The 24,513-nt window shown below is 55.6% G+C and overlaps 6 protein-coding genes across 6 annotated transcripts; 4 read left to right on the top strand and 2 right to left on the bottom strand.

Annotated features, from left to right (window-relative positions):
• Nucleotides 1-21: 21 nt before the first annotated feature.
• On the top strand, nt 22-784 carry BU26DRAFT_436689 (SH3-domain-containing protein; the record flags this gene model as incomplete). Its single annotated transcript, XM_033824187.1, has 2 exons — nt 22-78; nt 128-784. The coding sequence occupies 2 exons, from the start codon at nt 22-24 to the stop codon at nt 782-784; spliced, it is 714 nt and encodes a 237-aa protein (XP_033678963.1).
• Nucleotides 785-1,737: 953 nt separating this feature from the next.
• BU26DRAFT_436374 (uncharacterized protein) lies at nt 1,738-2,772 on the top strand (the record flags this gene model as incomplete). The annotated part of the gene is made up of 1 exon (XM_033824175.1): nt 1,738-2,772. The coding sequence occupies one exon, from the start codon at nt 1,738-1,740 to the stop codon at nt 2,770-2,772; it is 1,035 nt and encodes a 344-aa protein (XP_033678962.1).
• Nucleotides 2,653-3,730, bottom strand: BU26DRAFT_523511 (uncharacterized protein). The gene is made up of 2 exons (XM_033830062.1): nt 3,418-3,730; nt 2,653-3,350 (listed from the first exon to the last, which is right to left on the bottom strand). The coding sequence occupies exons 1-2, from the start codon at nt 3,654-3,656 to the stop codon at nt 2,873-2,875; spliced, it is 717 nt and encodes a 238-aa protein (XP_033678961.1). The 5' UTR covers nt 3,657-3,730; the 3' UTR covers nt 2,653-2,872.
• A 4,309-nt stretch (nt 3,731-8,039) lies between these two features.
• On the bottom strand, nt 8,040-14,294 carry BU26DRAFT_509702 (uncharacterized protein; the record flags this gene model as incomplete). Its single annotated transcript, XM_033827165.1, has 6 exons — nt 8,040-8,299; nt 8,409-9,120; nt 9,205-9,861; nt 9,921-9,960; nt 10,379-11,721; nt 11,772-14,294. The coding sequence occupies 6 exons, from the start codon at nt 14,292-14,294 to the stop codon at nt 8,040-8,042; spliced, it is 5,535 nt and encodes a 1,844-aa protein (XP_033678960.1).
• Nucleotides 14,295-17,928: 3,634 nt separating this feature from the next.
• Nucleotides 17,929-18,795, top strand: BU26DRAFT_111575 (uncharacterized protein). The gene has a single exon (XM_033819408.1). It carries the CDS (start codon nt 18,296-18,298, stop codon nt 18,788-18,790), a length of 495 nt encoding a protein of 164 aa, XP_033678959.1. The 5' UTR covers nt 17,929-18,295; the 3' UTR covers nt 18,791-18,795.
• Nucleotides 18,796-21,811: 3,016 nt separating this feature from the next.
• Nucleotides 21,812-23,889, top strand: BU26DRAFT_609235 (uncharacterized protein). Its single transcript, XM_033835913.1, has 4 exons — nt 21,812-22,004; nt 22,065-22,157; nt 22,556-23,060; nt 23,121-23,889. The coding sequence occupies exons 1-4, from the start codon at nt 21,942-21,944 to the stop codon at nt 23,636-23,638; spliced, it is 1,179 nt and encodes a 392-aa protein (XP_033678958.1). The 5' UTR covers nt 21,812-21,941; the 3' UTR covers nt 23,639-23,889.
• The last annotated feature ends 624 nt before the right edge of the window (nt 23,890-24,513 follow it).

Genomic DNA, 24,513 nt, shown 5'->3' with positions numbered 1-24,513 from the left:
TACCCCCGAAACACCTCCACCATGTCCGACGGCTTCAGCCATGCGATGACCAACCGGTCGCTGAGGGTGATCAAGACTGTACGTGAAGAAGCGTAGAGCAGGTAGCCGAGTACTCACAGTGTTCCAGGAGCTCGAATTCCTCGTCGACGCCAATGTCATCACCTCACAACAGTACGATACCATCATCAACCAGCTCCCCGCGTCCGCTGCCTCGTCCGGCCGCGCCCTCCCCGCCGTGCCTACGCAGCAACTCGCCAACCTGAACGTATCGAAGACGCCAGAGCCCGAGAAGAAGAACGGCAACATCGGATACTACGCCGACAGCGCCGCCGCGAACCCGCCCCCACCTGCATACCCGACACCGCCAGCTGCCCCCGTCGGCCCTCCCGCGCTCTGCCACGCTACCGCCTTGTACCAGTACAACGCTCAAGATGCCGGCGACCTTGCGCTCTTGCCGAACGACAAGGTCGTCGTGACGGAATACATGAATAACGAGTGGTGGAAGGGCTCCAACGAGCGCACCGGACAAGAGGGCATCTTCCCCGCTAGCTACGTGCGCCGAGAGGAGAAGGCTATTGTGCCGGCCCCATCGCCAGGCCCGGCACCTAGCAACTATGGAAATATGCCTTTGGATGTTTCCAATGGCGCCCAGCAGAATGGCGGCCCGCATGAGCCCAGCAAGATGGAACAGGGAGGCAAGAAGTTTGGCAAGAAGCTGGGGAACGCTGCTATCTTTGGCGCCGGTGCGACCATTGGCGGCAAGATTGTGAACGGCATTTTCTGAGATACCCGTCTATCTCGTGGATATTTCTTCGTATTGGGATTCGAGTTATTTCCCGCAACGGCGTTACGGATAAGGCCCGTTCTTATGCCTGTGTATGTGGTTTTGCTTCTCTTCGGCATCTGAAAAGAGGGATTTCTGTCGGCATTGAGGGTCTCAGGTAGTGGGATTCTCCTTTCTTTCCTTGATATCTTGCACCTCTAGTCTCAAGTGAAATTTTCTGTCGTCTCTCTCTAAAACACACCATTATAACTACGTTACCCAAGTGAGCAGCCAGACCCCTTCGAATCCTGGGTGGCTCCTTGAGTTCCGAGCGGGAGTACTCGAGTCAACCCCCAAAGGACACTGCTTTCCTCGTGCATTCACGGGTTCCGCGGAAGCGAACTTCACTACACTCTCCCAGTGTTTGGACCGCCCTTCCCTGTCACATTCAACATGAACCTCCTCCAAAAGCCACGCCAGCTCGATATGCGTGTTTGTCGGAAGCGATCAGCTACATTTCCGGCTCTCATAACGCCTTCCTTCCCTTTCTCGCGACCCCTTTATCATGCTCTTTCATCGCTCTTCCTTCACACTTTTGCTTGGGATCCGCCAAGTTCGTCACACAACGAGCCCAACTCGTCCTACGTGCAAGGTTTCGACCTCATTTTGTCCTCGCCATGGGGTCCGCCAGTTCTCAGACACGCTCGACGCATACTTCAAAATCCTTAGCGACCGTTTCGGCGTCTCAAGCGGCAACCCAAGTCCACGGGCTCACGCCCCAGGATGGCGAAGGAGGCGAATGGAAGCATCGGATCCATGCATACACGGCCCAAGCCCTCATCGTCTTCAACGTATACGGCATCCCGCTCTCGTTCGGGCCTTACTTGGAATACTACTACACTACCATGTTCCCCAAAGCTTCGCTTCTCGAGCTGTCCGCCATAATCGCCATTCAAATCCTGTGCATTTTCTTGATGGCTTTTCCGGCACAGTGGCTCTATCAGCGAGCAAGATGGCGCGCAACGATCTTCCTGGCTGGCTTCGCGGTCACCGCCTGCCAGATCGCTCTTCACTACTGCAAACAAGTGTGGCTGTTGATACTCGTCCAGGGTGGCATCATGGGTCTGGCATTGGGCATTCTCCGTGGCATGGTGCTGTTGTGCCTCGCGTCGCACTACAAGAACAACGTCCCTCTAGCGTCCATGCAAAGCGGGACTGTTGCTATGTTCGGCGCCTTTTTCTACAGTTTCATTGCATGGACATGTCTGCGCTCCAGCAAGCATCTTTCCCTCTGTTGGATGAACACAGTCCTCAGCGGCACGACCCTCCTCCTCGCCTTCCAGCAAGTCCGCAAGTCCAAGGGGTACAAACTCCTCAAGCCGTCGGACGACCCACCACGCCACAGGATCCTCAAGGAGAAAGGCATGCTCTGGTTCCTTGGCGGCTACTTCCTCCTGTTCTCTGGATTCTTCGTGTGGCCCACCTTCACCGTGCTCCTCGTGTCGAGCCCGCCGTCCAACCATTTCCCTGATTTCGGCGCTTATGTCCTCTTTATTACCTTTGGGTGCGCGATGGTTACTGCGAATTACTTCGTGCGTCCGTACTCGAGGCGGTTGCTCGGGCCGATCAACGCTTATGTACCTTTTGCGATGGTCGCTGGCGTCGGTTACATCGTTCCGGCCTGGATGCCTAGTTTCCTCACGGCAGCGACCTGTGGTGTCGCGTATGGGTGTGCGTTGGGTCCGCTGCTGGCGCTGCATATCAAGGTTCTTACCGTTTTCCACTGGAGCGGTCTGTCGTATCATCCGGCTATGGTGTCTCGGATCAATCTTGTGTCGACTTTAGCGGGAATCTCGGCGGCCGCTGGAATCTGCGCTACAGCTATTCTGGCCGACGCTAGAGGCTTCGGGGTTGCATTGACGGTAATGGGGGGATTGATGGTCTTAGGTGGTGTGTTGATGGGAATAGTGAGGTTCGTAAGGTGTAAAGAGTTCTTCGTTGCGGTCTAAAGAAGCAAACCCTTCTCCTTCTTGCCTTCTCAATCCGTACAGCGCCCCCTTTTCTTCGCCACCCACCCACACTCCTCATACCATATCCCCCGTCCCCATCTCACTCCGGCAACACACTCTCTAGCAAATCCACGTCCCTATGCCCCTCCCTCTCATACCCCTCCAAAAACTCCTCCCCATAATCCCCCACAAAATTCTGATACGTAGTCTCCGGCTTCATCCCACAGAGCCGCACCATGACACCCCTAAGATACCCCCTCAGCCCCGGCTGTGGGAACTCCGCTACAATCTGCTCCCACTCCGTCTGCGTCACAGTAATCAAGTCGCCGAACATTTGTTTGGCAATCTCCGGCCCGACGAGCTCGGTCACCACGCCACCCGAGACGAGCGCCACTTCGGCCTCCTTGTACCGCGCGATGTCCTGCGTGGTGTGCAGCGCGATGGCGTCCCAGACGAGCTGCTGGCGGTGTTTGCTAGACCACGCGCGGCCGCCTTCGCGTTCTACAAATGCTCGAGCTGCCATTGCGCCGTCGACTTCGAAGCGCTTGTCCTCGGATACGAATGCGGTGTCAAACGCCCTTACGCCCCTCGTCAGCGCTCTTATACAGTTCACTAGAGGTATTTATATTCAGGCTTCGAACTTACCAGCCCATATCATGCAGAACGGCGGCCACGCCGACGGCCTCCTGGTCGATGGCGGAGCGGTTGGATGCAGGCAGGTGGTTTATGATGGCCTGGGCGTTGAGCCAGGAGCGCATCACGTGGTTGTAGCCGTCGGTGGGGAGGGACGCGTGGGCTAGGGATATGGAGGCGTTGATGAGGGGGGTATTGGGAACGGGGATGCCGGCGAGTAGGCGAGTGAGGTTGGGGAGGACGGCGGGCATCTTGGGATGTGGGATGCGTGTGTATGTGGGAGAGGAGGTTAAGACGGTGCAATGTGCTGCTTTTCAAGTTTTCCTGAAAGATGTGGGTTTTGAGTTGGTGGAAATGGTAGCTCTTATATTCTTTACTCCTGTCGGTCTTGTGCAACATTGACTAACGATCAACAGGATCTCCTATCCACCCATACATCGCCATTCTAACATTTGGAATACTTCCACCCGCCCTATTCATCCCCTCTCATAATGTCAGCACCGATTAATAAACCCCACCGCACCCAGCGTTGTCCATATCCGGCGTCGATGGTGCGCATCGGATCGGATACTAAATCTCTTCCGTCCCGATCCTTTTTCCGGCCGCGGTCCTACCACACGTTTGGTCCAGCACTTTCCGCTTTTGTGGGTGATTAAGTCATAAGCTTACTTCCGGCCGGCACATGGAGTTCGAGTTGTCCGGTTTTGAGCGACGGTGGTGAGGTGGTGTGAGGGGTTTGGGGCGGGGAGGACATAGCTGGATTGGGGTCGGGTTTTTAGAGAAGGCGAGGGCAGCGGACATAGATCCAATTTATCATCTGTTTTAGTGATTGTAAAAGGTGTTGCAGTGTGGAGAGGTGGTCGAAGTCGAATGGAGGGTGGAATTTATATATACTCCCAGGCCGCACATGGAGGGAGTTGAGCGGCAAACTTATGTCCCCTTTTTTCAGGTTATATTATTCCTGACACGGAAGCTCGAGACCGCATAGTTTCGGAGAGTTTTGTTTTCGATCGGCAGAACGATTGTACGGGTGATGTCTCCTCTAGGCTCCAAGCAGCAAAGCATGTACAGGAAACATGTTCAATTTTAGAAACAGGCACAGTCCGAGGACATGTCGTCTTCCTCTTGCGAAATTTAGAGTCTGCAGGAAGGTGTCGTGGCGTAAAGTAGACCTGAGCAAGCGAAGAAAGAGGAGAGCTTTATTTATACGTATTCTGGATTCCGACATCACTGACTAGCCGGGGCAGGGAGCGAACATAATAGTTTTTAAGTCCCAGGCTTCGTCTGGGGTATAGATGTGCCACGAGTGTCCAAGTTCGTACGCGCTTAGAACAGGACAGCGGAGCAGAGAGCGACATCGGAGCTGACAATGATTTTGCTGACACATCCGCACCCGCAGCAGACCTTTTAGTCACAGAAAGACAGAGCATTTCAAGCTACTCCCAGACATTTTAGAGACCTGGGAGTCGATGGTGGAGTGAGTGAGAGAGTGAGCGAGCGCAGAGAGAAAAAGACTCTTTATATAGCTTTCTAGGAAGCTGGCTCATTCCAGGTAAAAGTTAGACAACAGAATAAAATACGAAAAGACGTTTCTTCAACAGAGCGTGAGGAACGCTCAAAGTCCCCAGCCCCGACCGCCTACTCCATCGCATTTTCGGCCTTTGGCTTTTGTAACCTCCAATGCGGCGAACTGCACATTTTGTCAACGGCTCCGCGATTTTAGAGAAAGGTGAAGAATTTGGAGGCTTATTCAGAACGAGGCGGAAACATAATTTGACGATGAGATTTTCTTAGGGTGAAGGCCCGCCAGCTCATCAGATGAATGGGGGCTGATTTTAAGGTGCTTGAGGCACAGTTTGGCGTGGAGGGAAGGAGTTGAAGGGAGGGAATGATGCTTTATATAGCCATCCTTGTTGCTTGGCGAAGCGAGGGGAGATGAAGGAGAGGAGATATGCATAACTCTGCTTGGGCCGCTCATGAGGCAAATGCGTGGAGACCGCTAAGGTGTACGTACTACGCATTTCCAGTTCCAGATGCGCATCTGATATCTCGGCTGGACATAGCCGCTTTAGTTTTCGAGTTTTGATAGAACTCCAGAAACTTTTAATTCGGTTTCGGAACTAGGAAAAGCCATTCCCTGCTAGCACCTTCGTCTTTAGACGCAGCAACGCCGCACGACATAGCGGTCCATCCTGTCCTTTTTTGTATATTCGTGTAGACGAATGGTGTAAAGAAACGGTGTTTAGAAGGTAGAGACTGAGATTTTTATACTCCCCGAAACCCTCATCCTCTCACGGAGAGCTCGCGGAAGGAAGGCAGCATAGGTACCATGTCTGTTCGTGTTCCCCGGTGCCTCAGTTCCCATAGTGACGTCCTTGAATCGTTTCGGCAGACCGTACCATGGTTGATCCGCAATAGGGCGCACAGGCAAACATGCGGATTTGCGTGGCCATCTGTTATAGAGAGTGCAGGCTCCGCATAAGACGTGGTGATGTAGGGTTTAGTGTTGTCGGTCGCAGCTGCGATGTCGTGAAGCTGTGGTGGGAAGAGGGTAGGGAGAGTATTTACACACGCCCACATTGCCTCATCGTCTCTCCGAGAGCTCAGCGAAGGAAACAGGCATGTAACGATATAGCTCGTCTTTTTTGTTAACACCCCGCGTTTTCAAATAAGTCTATTAGTATGCATTTCCGGGATTTCCTCTTCGATGATGTAGTCGCACCGGTGCGCTCCGGTCATGTCAGGACTCAGCGCCGGCTTCCTCGGGGAGACCATGGCCAACTATGTTCTGCAATTTTTGTTCTGCCAAAGACCAGCACGTGTAATCGGGAATATCTTTTCTTTTCTTTTCAGGTTCCAAGTTCGGCCCAGCATAACGCCTATTTCCATGGGTTTTAGTACCATCAGTGGGATTGCTGTTGTCTTGGAGGAAAGAGAAGGCACGGAATGGAGAAGTATTTATACACTCAGGTGTGCGTCTCGTCCTCTCTGCGAAAGCTCGCCAAAGGTGGACGGCATGAGATCGTCTGGTGTTTTTTTCATCGTTGACGGGCTTTCTTAAGGCGCGACATGGGCCGGACCCAAGTGCGAGGAGCAGACAGCATAGCTGTTTTCGGTCTACGGCAAACATATCCTTTTGGAGTTTTTGTTTTGGAAAGAGACGGGCTCCGCACAACATTGCGAGTGGCATTGTCACATCTTAGCACCCTTCGCGGCGGCTTTGTCGTGAAGAGAAGGGAAAAGTGAGCCTTGGTGCCTGGAGGAGTTTGTCTTTCGCTTCTCAAATTTCTCGGTGTGCAGCCGGGGAAGCGCAAGCACGAACTCGCATCAAAAGACGCGAAGACTATCTCTTATCGATAAAGAAAGGTGCGTCTAATTCTGTTTTCTAAGGAACTCTGCTTAAGTCCGGGCATGGTATGCTTTCCCTGGTGTTTTAGGAGGGCATGGCTTGTGGGGATGTGTAGATTTGAGCGTGACCAGCAGAAGCGAAGCATGGGCTGACGTGTTAGTGATTTTAGAGCGAGAAAGCTCCACACCGCATGCCACAAATGAACCATAGTTTTAGTGCCTATAATGGCGGCTGTGATGTCATGAAGAAGGAAACGTGGGAAGACGGAAGGGAGAAGTATTTATACACTTCCAAATTCTCGTCCGACGTACTCCTAACCCGTTAAGGCGGAGGCAGAATAGACAGCAGCGCAGAACATTCTCCATCGGTGCGATCCTTTCGATACTGAATCCGCCCCATGACTCTGGAAGTTGCCAGATTTGTTCGCCTGCTCATTGCGCTGAGCAACGTTCCTCCAGAATTCGCACATGTTGGTGTGACATATCGCGTTTTTGTACCGTGGCTTTGACGTGGTATTCTTTTGAGAGTCTTGGAGCGAGCGCATATCATGTGTGCGCAGTGAGTTTTAGAGCAAGAGGACTGGACAAAGCATAACATGTCCCGGCGGGGGTTTTTAGTGCCAGAGTCCGGCGACATAGTGTGAGTGTGAAGAAGTAATTCGAAGGGAGAGCGCAAGGGCTTTATATACCCATCCGTCATCCGAACATGCTAACCATGGGACACGTGAGCAACATGCGACGTCTTGATAACCCAGTCGTCTGCGCTCACTTTCTCGAAGATGAGTATATCAACCCTCTTTCTTTCATACAGAACATTTCCGACGCTGACCATTAAAGCCCTCGGCTGGTTTGGTATATGGGACTCAAACGCTTCCTACGCCACATCATGCAAGGGGGACATCGTCTTTTGAATACCATGTTGATGATATTGCTCCCTAGTCATATGTGGAGGATCCGACCTCGTGAATGCCAACATAGCTCATTCCGGTGAGGAATAACAGCGCTGGATGCTGCTGAGAATCTTTATGGAGCCACTTGCCGGTGGAGATGCCTCGTGAGCAGGGATGTCAACCCCGGGGAAGACGCACAGCCCGGGAGACGCCATTGCAACGAGCTTGTATACTTTTAGTCCAGCTCGTCTCTCCACCAGCCATGAGGGCTTGCTCACTGGACTTTAGAAATACGAAATTCCACCGAGAGAGTGCAGAGCAACCAGACCTCCACAGCGCCACCACCTCTTTTATACCTCCTTCCCCCACCCCACCCCACCCTCGTCCTCACGCCCCTCAAATCCCCTCCTCTAGCCTGACAACCTTATCCGGATTCAGTATCCCCTTCGGATCCAGCGCCATCTTCACCCTGCGCATAACATCCACCCCAGCCTGTCCCACCTCTTCAGCCAGCAAGTCGCGCAGCTTGAGCCCCACGCCATGCTCGCCTGTAATAGTGCCCTCGAGCTCGAGCGCCAGTCTCTGAATCTTCGCGAGGAGTCTCTCAGCGTCGGCTTTAGCGGACGCGGGACAGACTATCGCGGTGTGCACGTTCCCTGTAGTGTAGTATGCTTAGCCAGAAGACGGAGGGGTTTCAACAGAAGTACCAGGCAGGCTCGAGGAGAAGACCCCTAGACAAGGAAGAAAAGAAAAAGGCAAACTTACCATCCCCAACATGCCCCACGCTCGCGCAAAACCACTCCCCCCCTTCCTCCCTAACAATCCGCTCACTCTCCTCCACCAACTGCGCCATCTTCGAGATCGGCACCGCAGCATCAGTATGCAAGAACAGATCACTCGGATCCTTCTTCATCGTCACCAGCGCATTCCCCAGACTCTTCCTCGCGCCCCAGATAGCCCGGATCCTACTCTCGTCCCCCGACACTTCAAACGCACGACACGCATTCGCAGCACAGATCTCCCTCACGCAAGAAATCTGCTCCTTCACTACCCCCTCCGACCCCGCGAACTTAACAAACAGCGTCGGCGTCTCTGCAAACTCCTCAGCACAAAGCCCCGAGTGATTCAGCGCGCGCATACACTCCGCATCCGCCAACTCGAGCGCCTCGAGCAAGAACCCGCTCTTCAACACGCCCACCGCGCTATCAACGCCATGCTGCATCCGCTCAAACCTCACCAGCCCAACGTGCAGATTCCTCGGCAGCGCGGTGACTCTCAGCACCGCCTCGGTGACCAGCGCGAGCGTGCCCTCAGACCCGATAACCAGGTGCGTAAGATCGTATCCCGCGGCAGACTTGCGCGGCCGGTTGCGCGTCCTGACGACGGAGCCGTCGGCGAGCACGGCGGTGAGCGAGATGACCCATTCCTTCATCGTGCCGTAGCGGTAGGCGTTGGTGCCGGAGCAGGACATTGCGATCTTATCCATGCATCAGCCCGCCGCCAACCAGTCCAATCCATCCCATCGGTCATGACACAAAAAGATAGACAGATCGCGACTCACCATCCCCCCAATCCTCGCCCCGGGTGCCGGATCCGGCGGGAGAAACAACCCCTTCTCGCTCAAATACTCATTCAACTCGACCCACCCCACATCCGGCTGCACTACGACATCCAAGTCATCTTCATGCAGGTCCAGAATCCTGTGCATGAGCTTGAAATCCACGCACACGCCGCCGCCTCTCGTCGCCGCCAGCGCGCCGCCGAGACTCGTGCCGCCGCCGAAGGACGTCACGGCTATGTTGCGCGCGTGGCAGGCGGCGAGGATGGCGGAGACGTCTGCTGTGGAGGCGGGGAAGAGGACTGCGCGGGGGGTCTGGGCAGGGGCAGCGGCAGAATGGCGGGTGCTAGATTTGGAGACGCATTCGGAAGGGTTTGTGGAGTGGGAGATGTGTGGGAGGTGGTGGAGGAGGGCGGTGATGTTTTCTTCGCTGTGGTTGTATGTTAGTGCTGGGGTTTCGGAGAGGGGGAGTGTGCTTCTTGGGGACGCCATGGCTGGGTGGAGGTAGGGTTGGATGAGGAGTGTGGCGGTGGTAGTATGTAATAAGCTGATGAGATGAGTTGGTGGTGGCCCCGGCGGGGGAGCCTTCATGTGTCTGTAATGTATGCCCAAGTCGTTCCGGGCTGGATGCATAGGATCTAACTGGATTTGTAATCGATCCTGCGTTGGCGTCAGCCTGCAGATGACACCTGGGCATGATGTAGGTGAGATGAGCATACCTGCATTCGACTGCTGCGAAGAACGAGAAGCGCATTGCAGCTATCGAGCCAATGTCCCATGCCGGTGAAAAATTTGATTATGTCCATTCGCGTTTCATAGTCTAACCTTACAGCTTTCTCGTGCAGATAATCTCCAAAATCTTGAATCCCTCTCATCAATACAACAGCCCCCGAAAAGAGTCTCTCGTGGTCCAGAGACGACGACTAGAAATGAAAGTAATGTCATCAAGGCTCAAATGATTAAACAGAAGTCCCCCAAGTACATCCCGAAGAGATAAACATGCTTTTACAGGTCGCACGATATGGCAGAAGCGTAGATCTCGAAGCAAGTCATCAACAAATCAAGTCTTGAAAACCGTACGAATTCCTCAATCCACAAAGCAATACCGAAGAAAGTGAAGCCATGAAGGATAGGAATAACTCGTACACAAGGAGAAAGAGGGAATGGCTATGCTCACGGCATGTCGGGATATGTCTTCTTGCGCCAGAACTTCGTAGGCACACGCTTGCCTTCTTCCTTGCGGATTGTAGCGCCTGGCGCTGGCGCAGGTGACTCCGGAGGGCCAGAGCTACGGAGGAAATCGGCGAGGTCGCTAGTAGCAGATCGGCCAATCTGTGCATCTCTTGCGCCGGCTGTTCGCGCTTGGAGTTTTGGCTTGAAGGATTGCTGGGCATTCGATGTGATTGTAGAGGATATCTGGCCGGGTTGCGCCGAGGGCACTTTTCCGGAGCGAGAATTGACCCCGTTTCGCGTTGCAGTGCTAGAAGATGACATGCTATCGGCAGGGGAGCCGGCAGGGTTCCTAACTGCCCGGGCCTTTGCCGCAGCTATCGCCTCCTTGCTCAAGACAAATGGCTGTGGCTGGCTATTAGAGGGCGGCTCCATGCTGTTTAGAAAGTCCATCATGCTCTCCTCTTGCTGTCGAGGCCTTGCAGAACTAGGAAGAGCCGTCAGTAGATCGTCGTCTTCGTCGTCCGAGTCGATGGCGTATGGATCCTTGACGCGACGACGAGTGCGCTGAATATGGGGCTCAGGGCTTGACAGGTTCCCTGTGAGCTTCTGCGGAGTATTCGAATATGCAGGCTGTACGACGTTTGCTTTTGGTAGAAGCCCCGTCCTTGAGTTGGCAGTCTGCGAAGATTGCTTCGAGGTTGTGGACACCTGCGAGCCATACGCTGATTCAACATTGCCGTTCTCGTCTAGCATGCGATCGAATTGATCAGAGTCGACGGTGGTTCGGAATGGCGCCACAGCACGAGGAATCCTAGGCTGTCCATTGTTGGCGCCTGGCGGGCCTTGTCGTATGAAGTCAATCAAGTCATCGTTGCCGCTTCGCGGGCCGGCAGGACTGCGTGGTTCCATATGTGCGCGAGACTTCGCTGAAGGGCCCTCTCCAGCAGTGGAACCTGAATGCGAGTGAGACGAGGCCTGCCTTGTGGATAATCTCCTGCCCAATCCACTAATTGACGACGACGACGCGTTAGTTGGCTTAGGACTGGTCTGACTTAGAGGCACAAACGGCTGCACAGGTCGCTCGTCTCCGGGAGCAGGACCTGTCGATCGAATAAAGTCGGCAAAATCGCGCATGGATTCGCTCTGTATCCGCGGTTCCCTGGCCATCGGTTTCGCTATTCTCACTTTCTTGCCGGACGATGGAACTGGGCCTTCAGCCCTTGGCGCCGTTCGAGCAGGCAGATGTTGAGATCCGAATTGAGTATCCTTGTCTGCATTCACGCGGGGATAGACAGTGACTGAGGCTGCCGGTTTGGGGGGCTCTACCCGCTTGACAACTGGCGGCTCCTGTCAAGGTTAGCATGATGAGCGAATATGGAGTCAGAGCGTCCACTTACATCGATGTCGCGCATGGCCTGTGGGGTGAGAGTGAACTTTACAGTCTCTTCTCCTTTTACCAGAGTGTCAAACTCACGCTGTCGGTCTTCTTCCGACATGCGGCCGCTGAGACCCCGAGGGCGGCCATTGAGGCTGGTATCAGAATCACGAGCGCTGTGCAGAATGGAAGTTGATACGGATCGGCCGGTTGAGGAGGAAGAGGACAGGCGCTGAACAGTAGCCTTGTCTGGAGAAGCTCCTTCAGTAGTGCCGGAGCGAGACCGAGGTGAGCCTTCAATAGCTTTGGGTTTAACAGTGCGGTCGGCAACGGCGGCTGGCGACTCACGGGTGCGCAGCGACGGACCTGGCTTGGGGCTACCACGCGTAGGGCTGCCACGTTGTGTTGACTTCTCAGGTACCACCGGATGCTGCGGCTTCGTGCTCCAAGTCTCCGTCTCCTGCAAGGAGGCCAGCACGGGCGCGCGCGACCTCGGAGGAGTAGTGTCGCGAGGCCCTGGCGGAGAGATAGTAACTTCTTTCCGCTGAACCTCTTTTCGTTGAACATCTTTGCGCATCGTGGAACGCTCGCCTTGCGTAGGTCTTTCTTCGGGACTTGGGGTATTGCGGACGGTAATTGATGTTAGCGCCGTCTGGCGGGGAAGAACCTCTACGTATCCTCCGTGTGAAGGATGCTTTGCATGTCCAGGTGCCCTGTCATTAGTAGATGGCTCGGCCGGAGGCGACGGCGTTGGGATAGGTATGTTCGAAGTGTGCGCAACTCCGATGGCGTCAGGTGCGCTCAGGTCGTCGTCGGTATGGGCATCGTCGAGATATGTCTTCGGCTCGTTTCCGGGAGTCACGCTTGGGGTCCCAGCGGGTGTCCTGTCATGAGATCTCAGGCTTGAGCTCCTCGTAGAGTACGTGCGGACAACCCCTGGAGGCCCAGTCTTCTCAATTGACATCCTCTTGGACTGGAACACCTGTGACTCGCCATCGTAGCCAGTCTGAGTGGGAGTGTCGACATCATCCTCGTCCTTGTCAAAGCCATTGGCCTTCACTGGACTTATCGGGCTCATACCGAAGCCCATGCCCGTAGAAGCGGCGAATGCTACCATATCAGCGTCCGCCTCGTGTTCGCCCTCGGCGTCTCTCTCATCGACATGGGACATGCCCTCCTGGCGCTCGTCGTGGATATATGATTCGTCATCTGACACTGTTTCCATAGGAGTCTCAAACTCCATGTCTTCTGCCGTTTCTCTCTCTGGGGGGAAGACCAAGGGTCCAGCTGCTGGTGGAGGCATCGACACCGGGCGCTCCTTCGCCATCCGCCTCCTGAAGTTCTCTGGGGGCGCAAGCATGATGACGCTAGCCGGCCGTTGAGTACGCGCAATCGGGGTCTCCGTACCACTCGCTTCTCCTTCCTCGAATGTGCGAGCAAGACCAGGAACCTCGATTTCGTTGACGTCGTTGTCGCCCATGGGGAGCGGAATATTGGCCGCAATCTCCGTCTCGGTAGGCTTGTGCTCAGGGACCTCTGGTACGCCATCGCTTAGGATAGACTCATCCGCCGTGTCGTGGCTTATCCGTCGGCGGTGAAGGCTTGCAACGCTGCTCGTGTAGCGGACTCCCCGCGGTGAAAGCGGCGTGATCGGCGACCGCACTCGCTTCCTCCAGGTTCTCCACAACCTGCCGAGCGCGGAGTTCAAGGCAATCTTCTCGACATCGAAATCTTCGACAATGATGCGCTCAAGCTGTTGGTCCTCGGCATCCTCGGACTGCTGAGCGATCTTCTTCATTTTGGCAGACAGGCGAGCAAATGCCGCCTGGCCAGAGACAAGCAGCGTTTGCTCCGCGAGGTACTCGATGACGGACGTGAGGAAAATGGCGGCGGCCCAAGAAACGAGACCGGCCTCATCGTCGTCGCTGTCGTCCATGCTGAGCCCGCGCTCCTGTTGGACATAGCGCTCCTCATCCTCGTCTTCTAGCTCCCCTAACCGAGTATAGACCATTATCCGTAAGCGTGTCCGCTTCCATACCTTCTCAACATCCCACCGCTCTGCGACTGTGCCGTCCTGCTCCGGGAACTCCTCGTCGTCCTCCCCGGCGAGCAAGCCCTGCAGTTCTTCATCGGCGTTGGCCATTGCCTCGCGGGCAACGCGCGGCTTGAGCACATCGGTTATGGCGGGCCGGATGGCGGTAAGCGACGGCGAATGCGCGGTGGACAGGATCGCGAACAGCAGGTGGTCGAGGAAGGAATTGAGCAGAGACAGAGCCTGCTCCGAGAAGAGGGCGTTGACCAGGAAGTCGCCAGCGCCCTCAGTGTCTGAGTCGTCGCCTTCGCGGAGCTGCGCATGGCGGTTGTCGGTGACGATCTGCGAGGCGACCGAGGCGGCGATGTATGCGGGCGCCGGGCGAATGCTCGTCGGCATCTGGAAAGTTACGGAGCTTGCGACTGACGGCCTGTCGCTGCTGAAGCTCGGAGCCCTGCTGGAGCGGGGGCTGGCGACATCGCCGCCGGCTTCTGAACGGGCCCGCTGATGCATGGCGGCGGGAACCGCTCACGGGAGTCGCGGCGCTGGCGGCCTTGGGCAGAGGGAATGCGGCGTAGAGATGACTGCTGCGAACCGGCGTAGCACTCGTCTGCTCGGAGAATTATGGACCCTGGTATAGGAGGTGGATTACGGGGAAATATACAAGCAGCAGGGCGATGAGAGAGCGACGCGAAGCGGAATAAGAATGGGTGACTCCCCTCAACGGGCCATGGCGGCCACGGAGTGATGACAGATGTGAGCGGCGTGGAGGAGGGTGAGACGAGGTGCTCCAATGGATAGGAGGTCAGAGTCGGGGTTGGGCCACGGGCCTTGTGAGGCCTATCCTGGACGTCGATCCCCGGCGCAAACCACTCGTTCGGCTGTTTTCAGATTAACAATAGCGTCAGGGAGAAGTGCCCGAAAGAGAAGCATGAAACTGGCGTGCACAACAACGGGCGGCGCCCGTGGATGAAGGAGCCGCGCTGCGCAGCTGATGGATGCTCAGGAGCTCCAGGAGCATTGATGTTGGTGTAGCGGGTACTACCTGATGGCTGTCGGCCGGTTACATCTCCTTGGCGGCTTCACCTGGCTAGCAGCCAGCTCTGCTATGCTCGAAAGATCACAGATCCACACGCGATTCGCTGCCATCAATCTCCTCTTCGCGTCTCCTCGTGAGTCGTAAGTTGCCATGGCTCGTCCGCGGCCCTCTGACTCGGACCACCTCCTAGTCTCCGAGCGAAGGCCTCTCTCTTCGACGCCCGCGCCATTGTGACTCCCAAAACAACACGTCGCACAGAACCGGCAGTCGTACAACTTCGCCTTGAAAGCCGATACCACGTTGCTGTCGCCTGTCCCGACGCCGTGCACGGGTACTCGCTGTCGAAACGTCCCTCACGATACCCCCGCAGGTCGCTCCCAAAGTTGGCTCAACCTTCGCGCATCGCACTTGACTCGCGATATCTCCTGCGGTCCAATGCCCTGGGTTCTGGTTCTGTTCCGCTATATTGTGGCTTTTATAGGTGTCAATTGGCTCCGGTTCTTTTGATCGCCGCTCGCCAACTTGGGAATGTTGCGGCTAGCGTGCATTCTAGAGTCGGCGAGAACCCCCTCTATTGGACTATGATTAGAGCACACGACTAAAGTCACGAACTCGCTCCTGGGCATTACGATCAATATCACGAGCATTGCAAAAGGCGGTTAGGTTTCCATTGAGCTTGTACTTCGAACTCTCATTCCCCAGGATCGGCAGAAACAATAGGACGACTCAATATCGACATGACAATATCCTCAAGCGAAAGAGATGGATCGCACTGCGTATCCCAACAATCACAGCGGATCGCTGCCGAGAATCGCTAGCATAGCTACGCCCGCGGCCCGTTACCTCCTAAATCTACCGTCAGGCGCTTCCATCTCTTGCGGGGCGTTTGGATACACAAGTCCTTGTGGATATTGCTCTCTCCCATAGCCCACATCTGAACCTGGACTCACCGTCGACTTTCTCAGATCCCCGATCTCCTCGACGCCGAGGCCGTGGCTCCGATAGTACACCGAAGGCTTTTGCTGGGCATTATCCGCTTCATACGGTCCATAACCTGCGTGAACCGCGGCGCCGTCTCCAGGCATCGGACTTACTGCCATGTCATGGTGCGGGGAGAGATACGAGGGATGCCGAATTGTAGACGTACGCCGATCTGCCTCTTCCTTCAGTGTTCGCGAACGCCCTACGAAGAAGAACAGCGCTGCAAGGAGAGCAATGATAGCGACGCCTGCCACAGCGATACCGGCTATAGCGCCGACAGAGAGTGCGATATGCGAGCCGGTGGGCTCTGGTGGGGAAGGGGTCGTGGTAGGTGCGATTGTCGATTCCGCGAGCGTTGAGCTAGATGAGGATGCCGACGTGGTCCCCGGGCCGGCCTCTAGTGGAACCGGCTCACCAGGTTGGACGAGGGGTGCGGCCTTAGCCGTATCTTTCTGCCTCTGAAGCGAGACGCTCGCATTCTGCGTTTGTCAGTAGGAGCATCGCAGGCCCGCACACCAAGTCAAAGAGATTTGCAAGAGGAAGAACAGAACGTACCGGGTTGATTACGCCCACCATCTGCCACTGATTGCATGAACCTGGGGCAGAACAGTAGAAGAAAATGGGGTTGGTATCATTGATCAAAAGCTGCCACCTAAGCTAATTCCAATTATCAGTTAACGCTCAATGCAGACGGCGAATCGTCGTGCGTACATCTTCGTCTGCGCTCTGAGAAGCGAAGAATCCAGAAAAGAAGCCAGCTCGTGTTCCATTGTAGTAGGAGTCGTACGGGAGACACGGGTTAAGATAAGGTGCCCTGACGACCGAATGGTTCGGGGGGAAGAAGCTGAACTCAATGATCTAGGACGTTGTCAATACTTATACAAGGTCATTTGGGATTCGCACGTACATCGCCAACTCCCGCTATAATAGAATCGGGCGAGAATTGGTGAAGGGGCTTCCCAACATTGACGGAAACAGTTTTCCTCGCTGCAGAAGAACCGAGCGTTGGAGTCGAACTGGCAGCCATGATACCAGGAACCGAGAAACCGATAAGATAGGCGATGAGGAGGGAGGCACAATGGAGTCGTGGTAGAGGTACCATTGCGAATTCCATCTGTCGGCGAAGGATGCGGACTGAAGCGGGCGGCAAGTGCACGCTGTTTAAGTGCGGTATGGCTTTGTCTTCCTCTTTAATATCCGTGGCTGACGCCGACAGAGCCAAATCGCATCTAGATCTCAGGAGCGGCACGGCCGAAGGAGGCTTTTCTAACAAAGAGGAGTACTCCGCACCTACTGGTCTGGAAAATTCGGTGCTGGCATGATGCATAGCCTCTCGGCCCGCCCCCGTCGTGCTTGGGGTAATCCCAATTATACTACGGGTGCAGTATGGCAAACTGTGATGGAAATTGATCGGTGGTGCATGTGGACGGAAGACTCGTGGTTGACTGGCTTCGCATGGTCACAGGGCCGTATGTAGGTTTCCAGGTACGACATGACACGACTGATTATTGATAAAGGGTCAAAAAGCTGTAGCTGCTGCCAGGCCATAGGATATCGCGGACGTTGGAAAGCTTCCAACAGGATCAGGGTTATACTTTGCCATAATGCCTGGCGATGGGTATCAGAATGAGCATGCAATCCTGGCCAGGGTCCTACATTGTGGGTGGAGACTTACTGTCAAGATATTAAACTTGGATGTCACGATGAGAGCACGCTGGCTTTCTTGCCCGGGTGTGATAGAGCAATGTATTCTATTGTAATGAAAAAAAGCTACAGAGTGCTGTGATCAAAGGGCGAGGTGTTGCGGAGAAGAACAGAAAGAGCGATGCCGTTATCGTTAGTCATGAAAGCGTCTCATTGGCTGGTTGTTCAGCGTCCAAGCGTTTGGCCTCCTCTTCCTCTCCCACTCCAACTCCCATCGTCATAAGCACTCCACACTCGTCGAACGGAGAGCATCAGCTCAGTCTTTTTGCCCTGGAGCTATCTCTCATGGATTTGGTGCTTGAGCCAAGGACGTCTTCCAGCGCCGACCACTACTTGCTCACGTAGCCTTGGCGCTCAAGCGCCTACCCGTCTGCGAGTTGTGCAGCCGTATTACAGACGACTCCAGGATATGGACGGAATGACGGAAGCTTCCATCACTTCCTTGATGGCTCGGATGCACAATATCACCAGCGGCAGTCGCGATAACGAGACGGCCACCATCTCCGCCAGTACCAGTATCGGTGCCTACCTAAAACGCCCTATTTGTTAACACAGTAATCTGTCTGACGCGAAGCAATACGTACACCATCAGATTCCAGGCACCTTTGTCGAACCTTCTCTTTGACCTTCGCCCATCCGTCGTTGCTCAATTGAGCAAATGGCCTCCAAGCTCCTCCCTGCGTCCGCCGGTACTTGCAGTCGAAACACCATTCAGTGCTGTTGACAGATCCAAGATTTTCAATGTAGCCACAACCAGTGTGGCGGCCGTTGATAATCCTCGATCGGCAGCATGGCTCTAGCCGTTCACGACCCCAATGACGGCAAGAATGGAACACATGCTCAGTGTGACACATGTCGCATACGAACGTGGTCGCCGTTCTCATTGAAGGGGCTGGTAGATGCTTGGGCACGACGGAGTCTGGACTTCTGCTTCCCCAGAAACATGCGCCTGGTGAGTGATGGTGGCTCAGATATATATCAACTCACAAACTTCTGGACATTGTTCGTCAAAACAATGTTTTCGCACAGCACGGCCAGTGCCATGGCGAATGACTCTTCCAGCAATTACGCTGTTCGCCAGGCATTGTTCGGATCGCCTCATTGGGACACTACAAGCGATCTCTGTGTTGTACCCAGAGTTGATTTCATCATGGTCGACATCGGCAGCGGCACCGTGGCGCCGCGGAACCGGAACAAACGACAGCCAAACGTTCTGACGTCGAAACGTCAAAATATGGCTCCGAGCTTCGGGACGTCTTACCCGTTACAACAACGCCTGGTCTAGTTGTCCATCATCATTTCCCATGTCCTGTACGAATCCGTTGGGCAGTCCAAAGCCCTGGGAATGTCAGCCGGCGGTCTACACGAAGCGTACGACGGAGATAATCTGCATTGGCGGGGGGGTGGTTGTTGGCAAGTTGAGCTGGCAAAGCGTAGCAAATCAAACTGCGCACCGAAAGCCAGGAGACAGCATTCCGACGCGCCCCGACGAGCATTTCCTGGCTTCTCCAGTTGGAGCAAACCTCCGACGAAGTGAGCCGTCACGTGAGGGAGTCACGGCAACGGGGCCAACCTACATGAGGGCACTTCGGAGGTTAGATATGCACACCAACCCGTACCTGCGCCCCCACAATAATGTTACGTGCATTCGGCCCACGTTCAGCAGCCCTGCCAAGGGAGTGGTTCTGTTGTCGCGGGAGGCCTGGCCAGTGACAGCGGCATCGGAACGGGAGCTCATCGAACGGTCAACGACTTCGCCCGACGGTTTTCCAAGACCTCCTTGAACGTGTTCGTGGTGAGAAAAAGGCACCTGAAGTTCCCATGGTCGTCCTCATCAGTATCGAGCAATTATGATGACTAAGGAGATAACAGGGCGCGTGCTGCTGGCATTAGGGATGACTGAACGTGCACGTCAGGGTCCCCAGCAATCCGAGAGGCGTACCCCAGATTCCCAAGCTGCTGGCCCCCGTCCCCGAAGTGCTCTAGCTCCCGGCGATCCGGCGGTATCCATTGCGTTGCCGTACTTCGGTCTCTTACTCTTCGCACAGCCTCCCGCCTCCTGCAGGTACACCACTGTTGCCACCCCACAGGCACGAAGCTACCCAGACGATATTGGGCCGCCGGCTCCACACAGCGAGGTCGCCAAACCCTGGGGTACTCCTAAGTTGAATAGGTTAACTCCATAGCTCTAAGCTAAGCTCCCCAGATGCGACGGAATAGCGCTTGAACGAGGCACGGAGGCTAGCTCATCCTCATCCTCGGAAAGGAGAGGTACGGAGAAGGCAAATTTCTCGCACAGCGCTGTCAAGCTCGACGCTGAAGGCGAGCCAGTGTTGGTTTGGCCGTGTTAGCCAATGTCGTACATGGCCGGGAGAGCTGGTGGACCCAGAGCCGGCGAGCCGTGGCCGCTGCCAACGACTGGGCAACTGAGGCTCGGTGATCGTCTAAGCCTTGATATGGGGGAACTACAATCAAGGATATCGGATATCTTGAGAACCCCCATAGCACGTGGAACAATCGCAGCCTTGCCTAATGCGGAAGTCAACACCGCCACAAGGCAGACGCATATCTTACATTTGCAGCCTTTCTGTCTTCTGTCCTCTCTTCATCTCCCCAACAAGCAGCTGCTCTTTACAACAGTCACAAGCTCTCGCCGAGTGCAGCGTCGCGACGGTTGACACGAATCCATCACAGAAAGCCTCCGGCGGCGGCGCGCATTACGTTTGGACATCAATCATCGGCGGCCAATGGGAGGCTGGCAGAGCCCTTATCTCTGCCACGAAATGCGGCGCATACGCTGTGCGGGGCGCCGCGCGAGATCTCGCGGGGCAGCGTCCACGGACCTGGCCTGGATGCCGACATCGCAGCCAGCGATCGTCGAGCATGCCTGTCCACATGCGGCTTTTTTAACCACCTGGGGTGTTTCTGGATGGAACGAGACTTCGCGCGTTATTCAACATCGTGGGGTCGCAGCGCGAATTTTCGGCTTCGGGTAATGGAATGCACACGAAGTTACAATTCAGTTGCCTGCAATTCGCTGCAGACGCCGGGGACGCCGCGGAGGGGCTTGCTGATGCTTCACGATGCTCGTTCCGCCTGGAATGGGGCATCCTGGGGCACGGGGAGAAGTTTGAGTGGAGCCGTCAGAAATTGGCTGCATCCTGGACCCAACTTCAGGGCTTGACCGGCTTCACGCTTGGCTGTCAGAGAGGCGAGCACAAAGAAGCGTTTTGAGATGCTCGTGTGAGGTTGCCCCACGCCGCATGGAGGCCAGTATGCGGTGGCACCCAGAACTGCGGGAGTAGATGAAGTCCGCCACGGCAACGAGCTTGATACGGACCACCAGAAGGTATTTGCGAGCGCCTTCTGAAAATCTCGAATATCTAGATGCATTGGCTAACAATAGTGGTTCTGACAAACTCCTCAAGACGTTGAGTGATGATGGTATGACGGTGCCGAGTTCCCTACGTCCTCTGCGCCTTATCTCGCCGCCACGGCCTGCGTCAAACGTCGCCTCTAGGAGGTACACCTGTCGCGAGTGGTCCGATTCTGCTGATAGACGTGCATGCAGGTGCCCTCGGCTGCTGCAGGCCCTGCAAGAACAGTCGAGGCGGGCTTCCGGATCCGGGGTTCCTGTGTAGCTTCACATACAGGAACGCGCAAGCCCAGCAAACGCAGGGAAAAGGAGGCAGCGCGGCGCAGAGGGGCGGGCAAACGGACTGCTGAGCGCTGGGCGGTGTGTTGGGACTCTCTGGCAGTGCGCCGCCGTGCTTTGCTATCTCGGTGATAATTTTAGCTCTGGAGCGATGCTTTCCACAGACAAAGCGGTCAAAGTCGGAACACCGAGGCACAGAGGCTGAGTTGCCGCGCGCAGCCGTGCAGCGTGCGCCGTGGTTCTTTGAGCGCCTGTCAGCGGGCCCTGAGCCACAGCCACGCCGCGCCGAACAAAGCGGTCGTCCCCATTCACGGCGAGGGGGAAATTGGGGGCGCGGGCATTGGGTGAGGGATATCCAGAGCTGCGGTTCAACAGCAGTAGTCTAGCGGAGGCTCGATAGAGTGGGCTCAGGTGCTTGGGGCCCGCGGCCGGTACCCCAGCACGCCAGCACGCCTAGAGGCACTGATTGCTCTGCATTGCTTCTTCATCCCACGGAATCAGTTCGGCGTCGCCTCTTGGCCCAGGGCCAGCCTAATATTTTATCTACTACCGCCCCGCCACTCACCGAGACAACAGCCCCAGCAGACTACTTAAGGGTCGTGCCCCCGGAGTGCTTATCGCCCATCGACCCTACCCGCTTCCACCCTTCCACTTCACTTCTCTTCTACTCCTCCCTCCGCCGCCAGACACCCAACCCGCGCTCTCTCCCACTTCACCGACACACACAAACCGCAGCCATGGTAGGTTTCGCCCGACTCGCGTGCCAATTGGCGTGGCGGGAATGAATGCATTTGCTCACAGAGGACCGCAGGCTGAGTCAACGATTATCTCCAATACCGCCAACGTAAGTTGCACATCCCGCGCGGTGTTTGCGGTAGAACTGTGCGCTAACGGCAACACGCAGCTCGAGAAGTACCTCCGGCTCCCGCAGAAGGGCAAGGTCATCGCCGAGTACGTCTGGATTGACGGCTCCAACGGCGTGCGCTCCAAGTGCAAGGTGAGCATCCCACCGAATTTCTCCACGCTTTACGTCGCCTGCGGTTTGGCTCTATCGCGGCGCCCTCCTTCCGCGGCACCGGGTCCGGTCAAAGCCTGCGAGCTGCTCGCTACTGGACCCAGCAGCGCAGCCGGCCCTGCGCTCTCTGGCAGCGGACGCGTTCTGCCGGTGCTGGCGAGGTGAGGTGACCTCATGCGAGCGCCAATCGCCAGGGTCGCGGCCCCCGTTTTGCTTTTGGCGTTCTCTTATCGAGCAGCCCCGCGATAAGGGCCTTTGGAGGGGCAGCAGCCACTCCAATGCATCCGCCCAACGTAGCTGCGCAGCTGCTCTGACGTCTGGCCGCGAGCACAATCGCCCGACACCCGCCTTTCGAACCCGTTGCTAACTTCCGTGTGCAGACCCTTTTCAAGAAGGTCGAGAAGGTCGAGGACCTCCCAGAATGGAACTTCGACGGCTCCTCCACCGGCCAGGCGCCCGGCGACAACTCCGATGTCTACCTCCGCCCCGTCGCCTTCTACCCCGATCCCTTCCGCCTAGGTGACAACATCCTCGTCATGTGCGAGACGTACGGCCCCGACGGCAAGCCCAACAAGTACAACTACCGCCATGATGCCGCCATCGTGATGGAGGAGCACAAGCAGCACGAGTTCTGGTTCGGTCTGGAGCAGGAGTACACCCTTCTCGACTTCCAGGGCTGGCCGTATGGCTGGCCCAAGAACGGCTTCCCTGCTCCCCAGGGCCCCTACTACTGCGGTGTCGGCACCGGCAAGGTTTTCTGCCGCGATATTGTCGAGGCTCACTACAAGGCCTGCCTGTACGCCGGCATCAACATCTCTGGTACCAACGCCGAGGTCATGCCTGCTCAGTGGGAGTACCAGGTCGGGCCGTGCCAAGGCATTGCCAGTAAGTACCGTGCCATGTTCCGTCTATACCCGAATTACGCACGCTAATCACGTAATACAGTGGGCGACGAGCTGTGGATGTCCCGATTCCTGCTCCACCGTGTGGCGGAAGAGTTCGGCGCCAAGGTCACCTTCGCCCCCAAGCCCATCCCCGGCGACTGGAACGGTGCCGGCCTGCACACCAACGTCTCCACCAAGGAGATGCGCGAGGACGGCGGCATGAAGCACATCGAGGCTGCCATGGAGAAGCTCTCCAAGCGCCAGAAGGAGCACATGGCCGTCTACGGCGAGGACAACCAGCTCCGTATGACCGGCGCGCACGAGACGTCGTCGTTCGACAAGTTCACCTGGGGCGTTGCCAACCGTGGCTCGTCCGTCCGCATCCCGCGCGACGTTGCCGCCAAGGGCAAGGGCTACTTCGAGGACCGCCGCCCCGCTTCCAACGGCGACCCATACCAGATCACCGGCATCGTCGTCGAGACTCTGTACGGCAAGGTCAAGGGTGCCGACATTGCCGAGTTCGCCAAGGGCGCTCCCGGCGAGGACCTCGAGATGATTGTCCCCGTTGCGAAACCCTAGATTCCGTCTCCCCACATACCCCTTCCTTGATCCCTCTTAGACCACGATATCATGTCCCCATTGCCTTGCAGGATAGATTTGGATTCTTCCTCGCGCCAAACCGACACACGATAAACCAACACCCCCAAAACATTTGTATTCCCACACCATACCATACCATACCCACTGCGTTTGTTCAAGAGCAAGACGACAGGGAGTCTTGACAACGGCATGATGCTATGTAATCTTAGGAATGAAAGATGAATTTAAAACAATCAATCAATTAAATAAATAAACAAACAATTTCATCCCGTGCAAACGTGACACCTTGAAGCTCTGATTCGCGATCATGGATTAGTTCCGCTGGGCTCTACCTACAACATTCTCTACTACACTAGCATTGCTATTGCTTGCTTACCATGTCCGACCTTCCCATTGGGTGGCATCTAGCATTCCGTATCCCATATCCCGTATCCCATATCCCAAACCAACGTAGGACAGACAGACATCAAAGTCACAGCCACAGCCACAGCCACAACCACAGACGCATGTATGTTAACCCCAGCCCAGCCCTGCCAGCCCTAGCCATCCCATCACATCTCATCCTACTGTACTATCCAGATCCATAGTCTAGGAGATCGATCACTTACTCGTTCACTTACTCACTCACCTTGAATGGGATGGTGAGAGTAGTTCGAGGGTCGAAGGTCGAAGGTCGAAGGTCGAAGAGGTGAGATGCCGTTGTCGGTGTCGGTGTCGGTGCTGTAAAAAGTAGGCAGACGGATTAGGTCGGATCGAATCGAATTGAATTGAATTGAATTGAATTGAATTGAATTGAATTGAATTGAATTGAATTGAATTGAATTGAATTGAATTGAATTGAATTGAATTGAATT

Source organism: Trematosphaeria pertusa (assembly GCF_010094035.1).
Source record: "Trematosphaeria pertusa strain CBS 122368 unplaced genomic scaffold BU26scaffold_16, whole genome shotgun sequence".
NCBI lineage: Eukaryota > Fungi > Ascomycota > Dothideomycetes > Pleosporales > Trematosphaeriaceae > Trematosphaeria > Trematosphaeria pertusa.
The sequence above is the reverse complement of the archived record's forward strand: the minus strand, read 5'-3'. Positions and strand labels throughout refer to the sequence as shown.

Bases quoted from the DNA above. Each gene is read 5' to 3' on its own strand.
- BU26DRAFT_523511 (XM_033830062.1), bottom strand. From the start codon at position 3,656: ATGCCCGCCGTCCTCCCCAACCTCACTCGCCTACTCGCCGGCATCCCC. The intron at 3,351-3,417 runs GTAAGTTCGAAG...GAGGGGCGTAAG, and splicing joins GTTCTGCATGATATGGGCTG to GGCGTTTGACACCGCATTCG.
- BU26DRAFT_111575 (XM_033819408.1), top strand. From the start codon at position 18,296: ATGGCTCTAGCCGTTCACGACCCCAATGACGGCAAGAATGGAACACAT.
- BU26DRAFT_609235 (XM_033835913.1), top strand. From the start codon at position 21,942: ATGAATGCATTTGCTCACAGAGGACCGCAGGCTGAGTCAACGATTATC. The intron at 22,005-22,064 runs GTAAGTTGCACA...GGCAACACGCAG, and splicing joins TTATCTCCAATACCGCCAAC to CTCGAGAAGTACCTCCGGCT. The intron at 23,061-23,120 runs GTAAGTACCGTG...CACGTAATACAG, and splicing joins GCCGTGCCAAGGCATTGCCA to TGGGCGACGAGCTGTGGATG.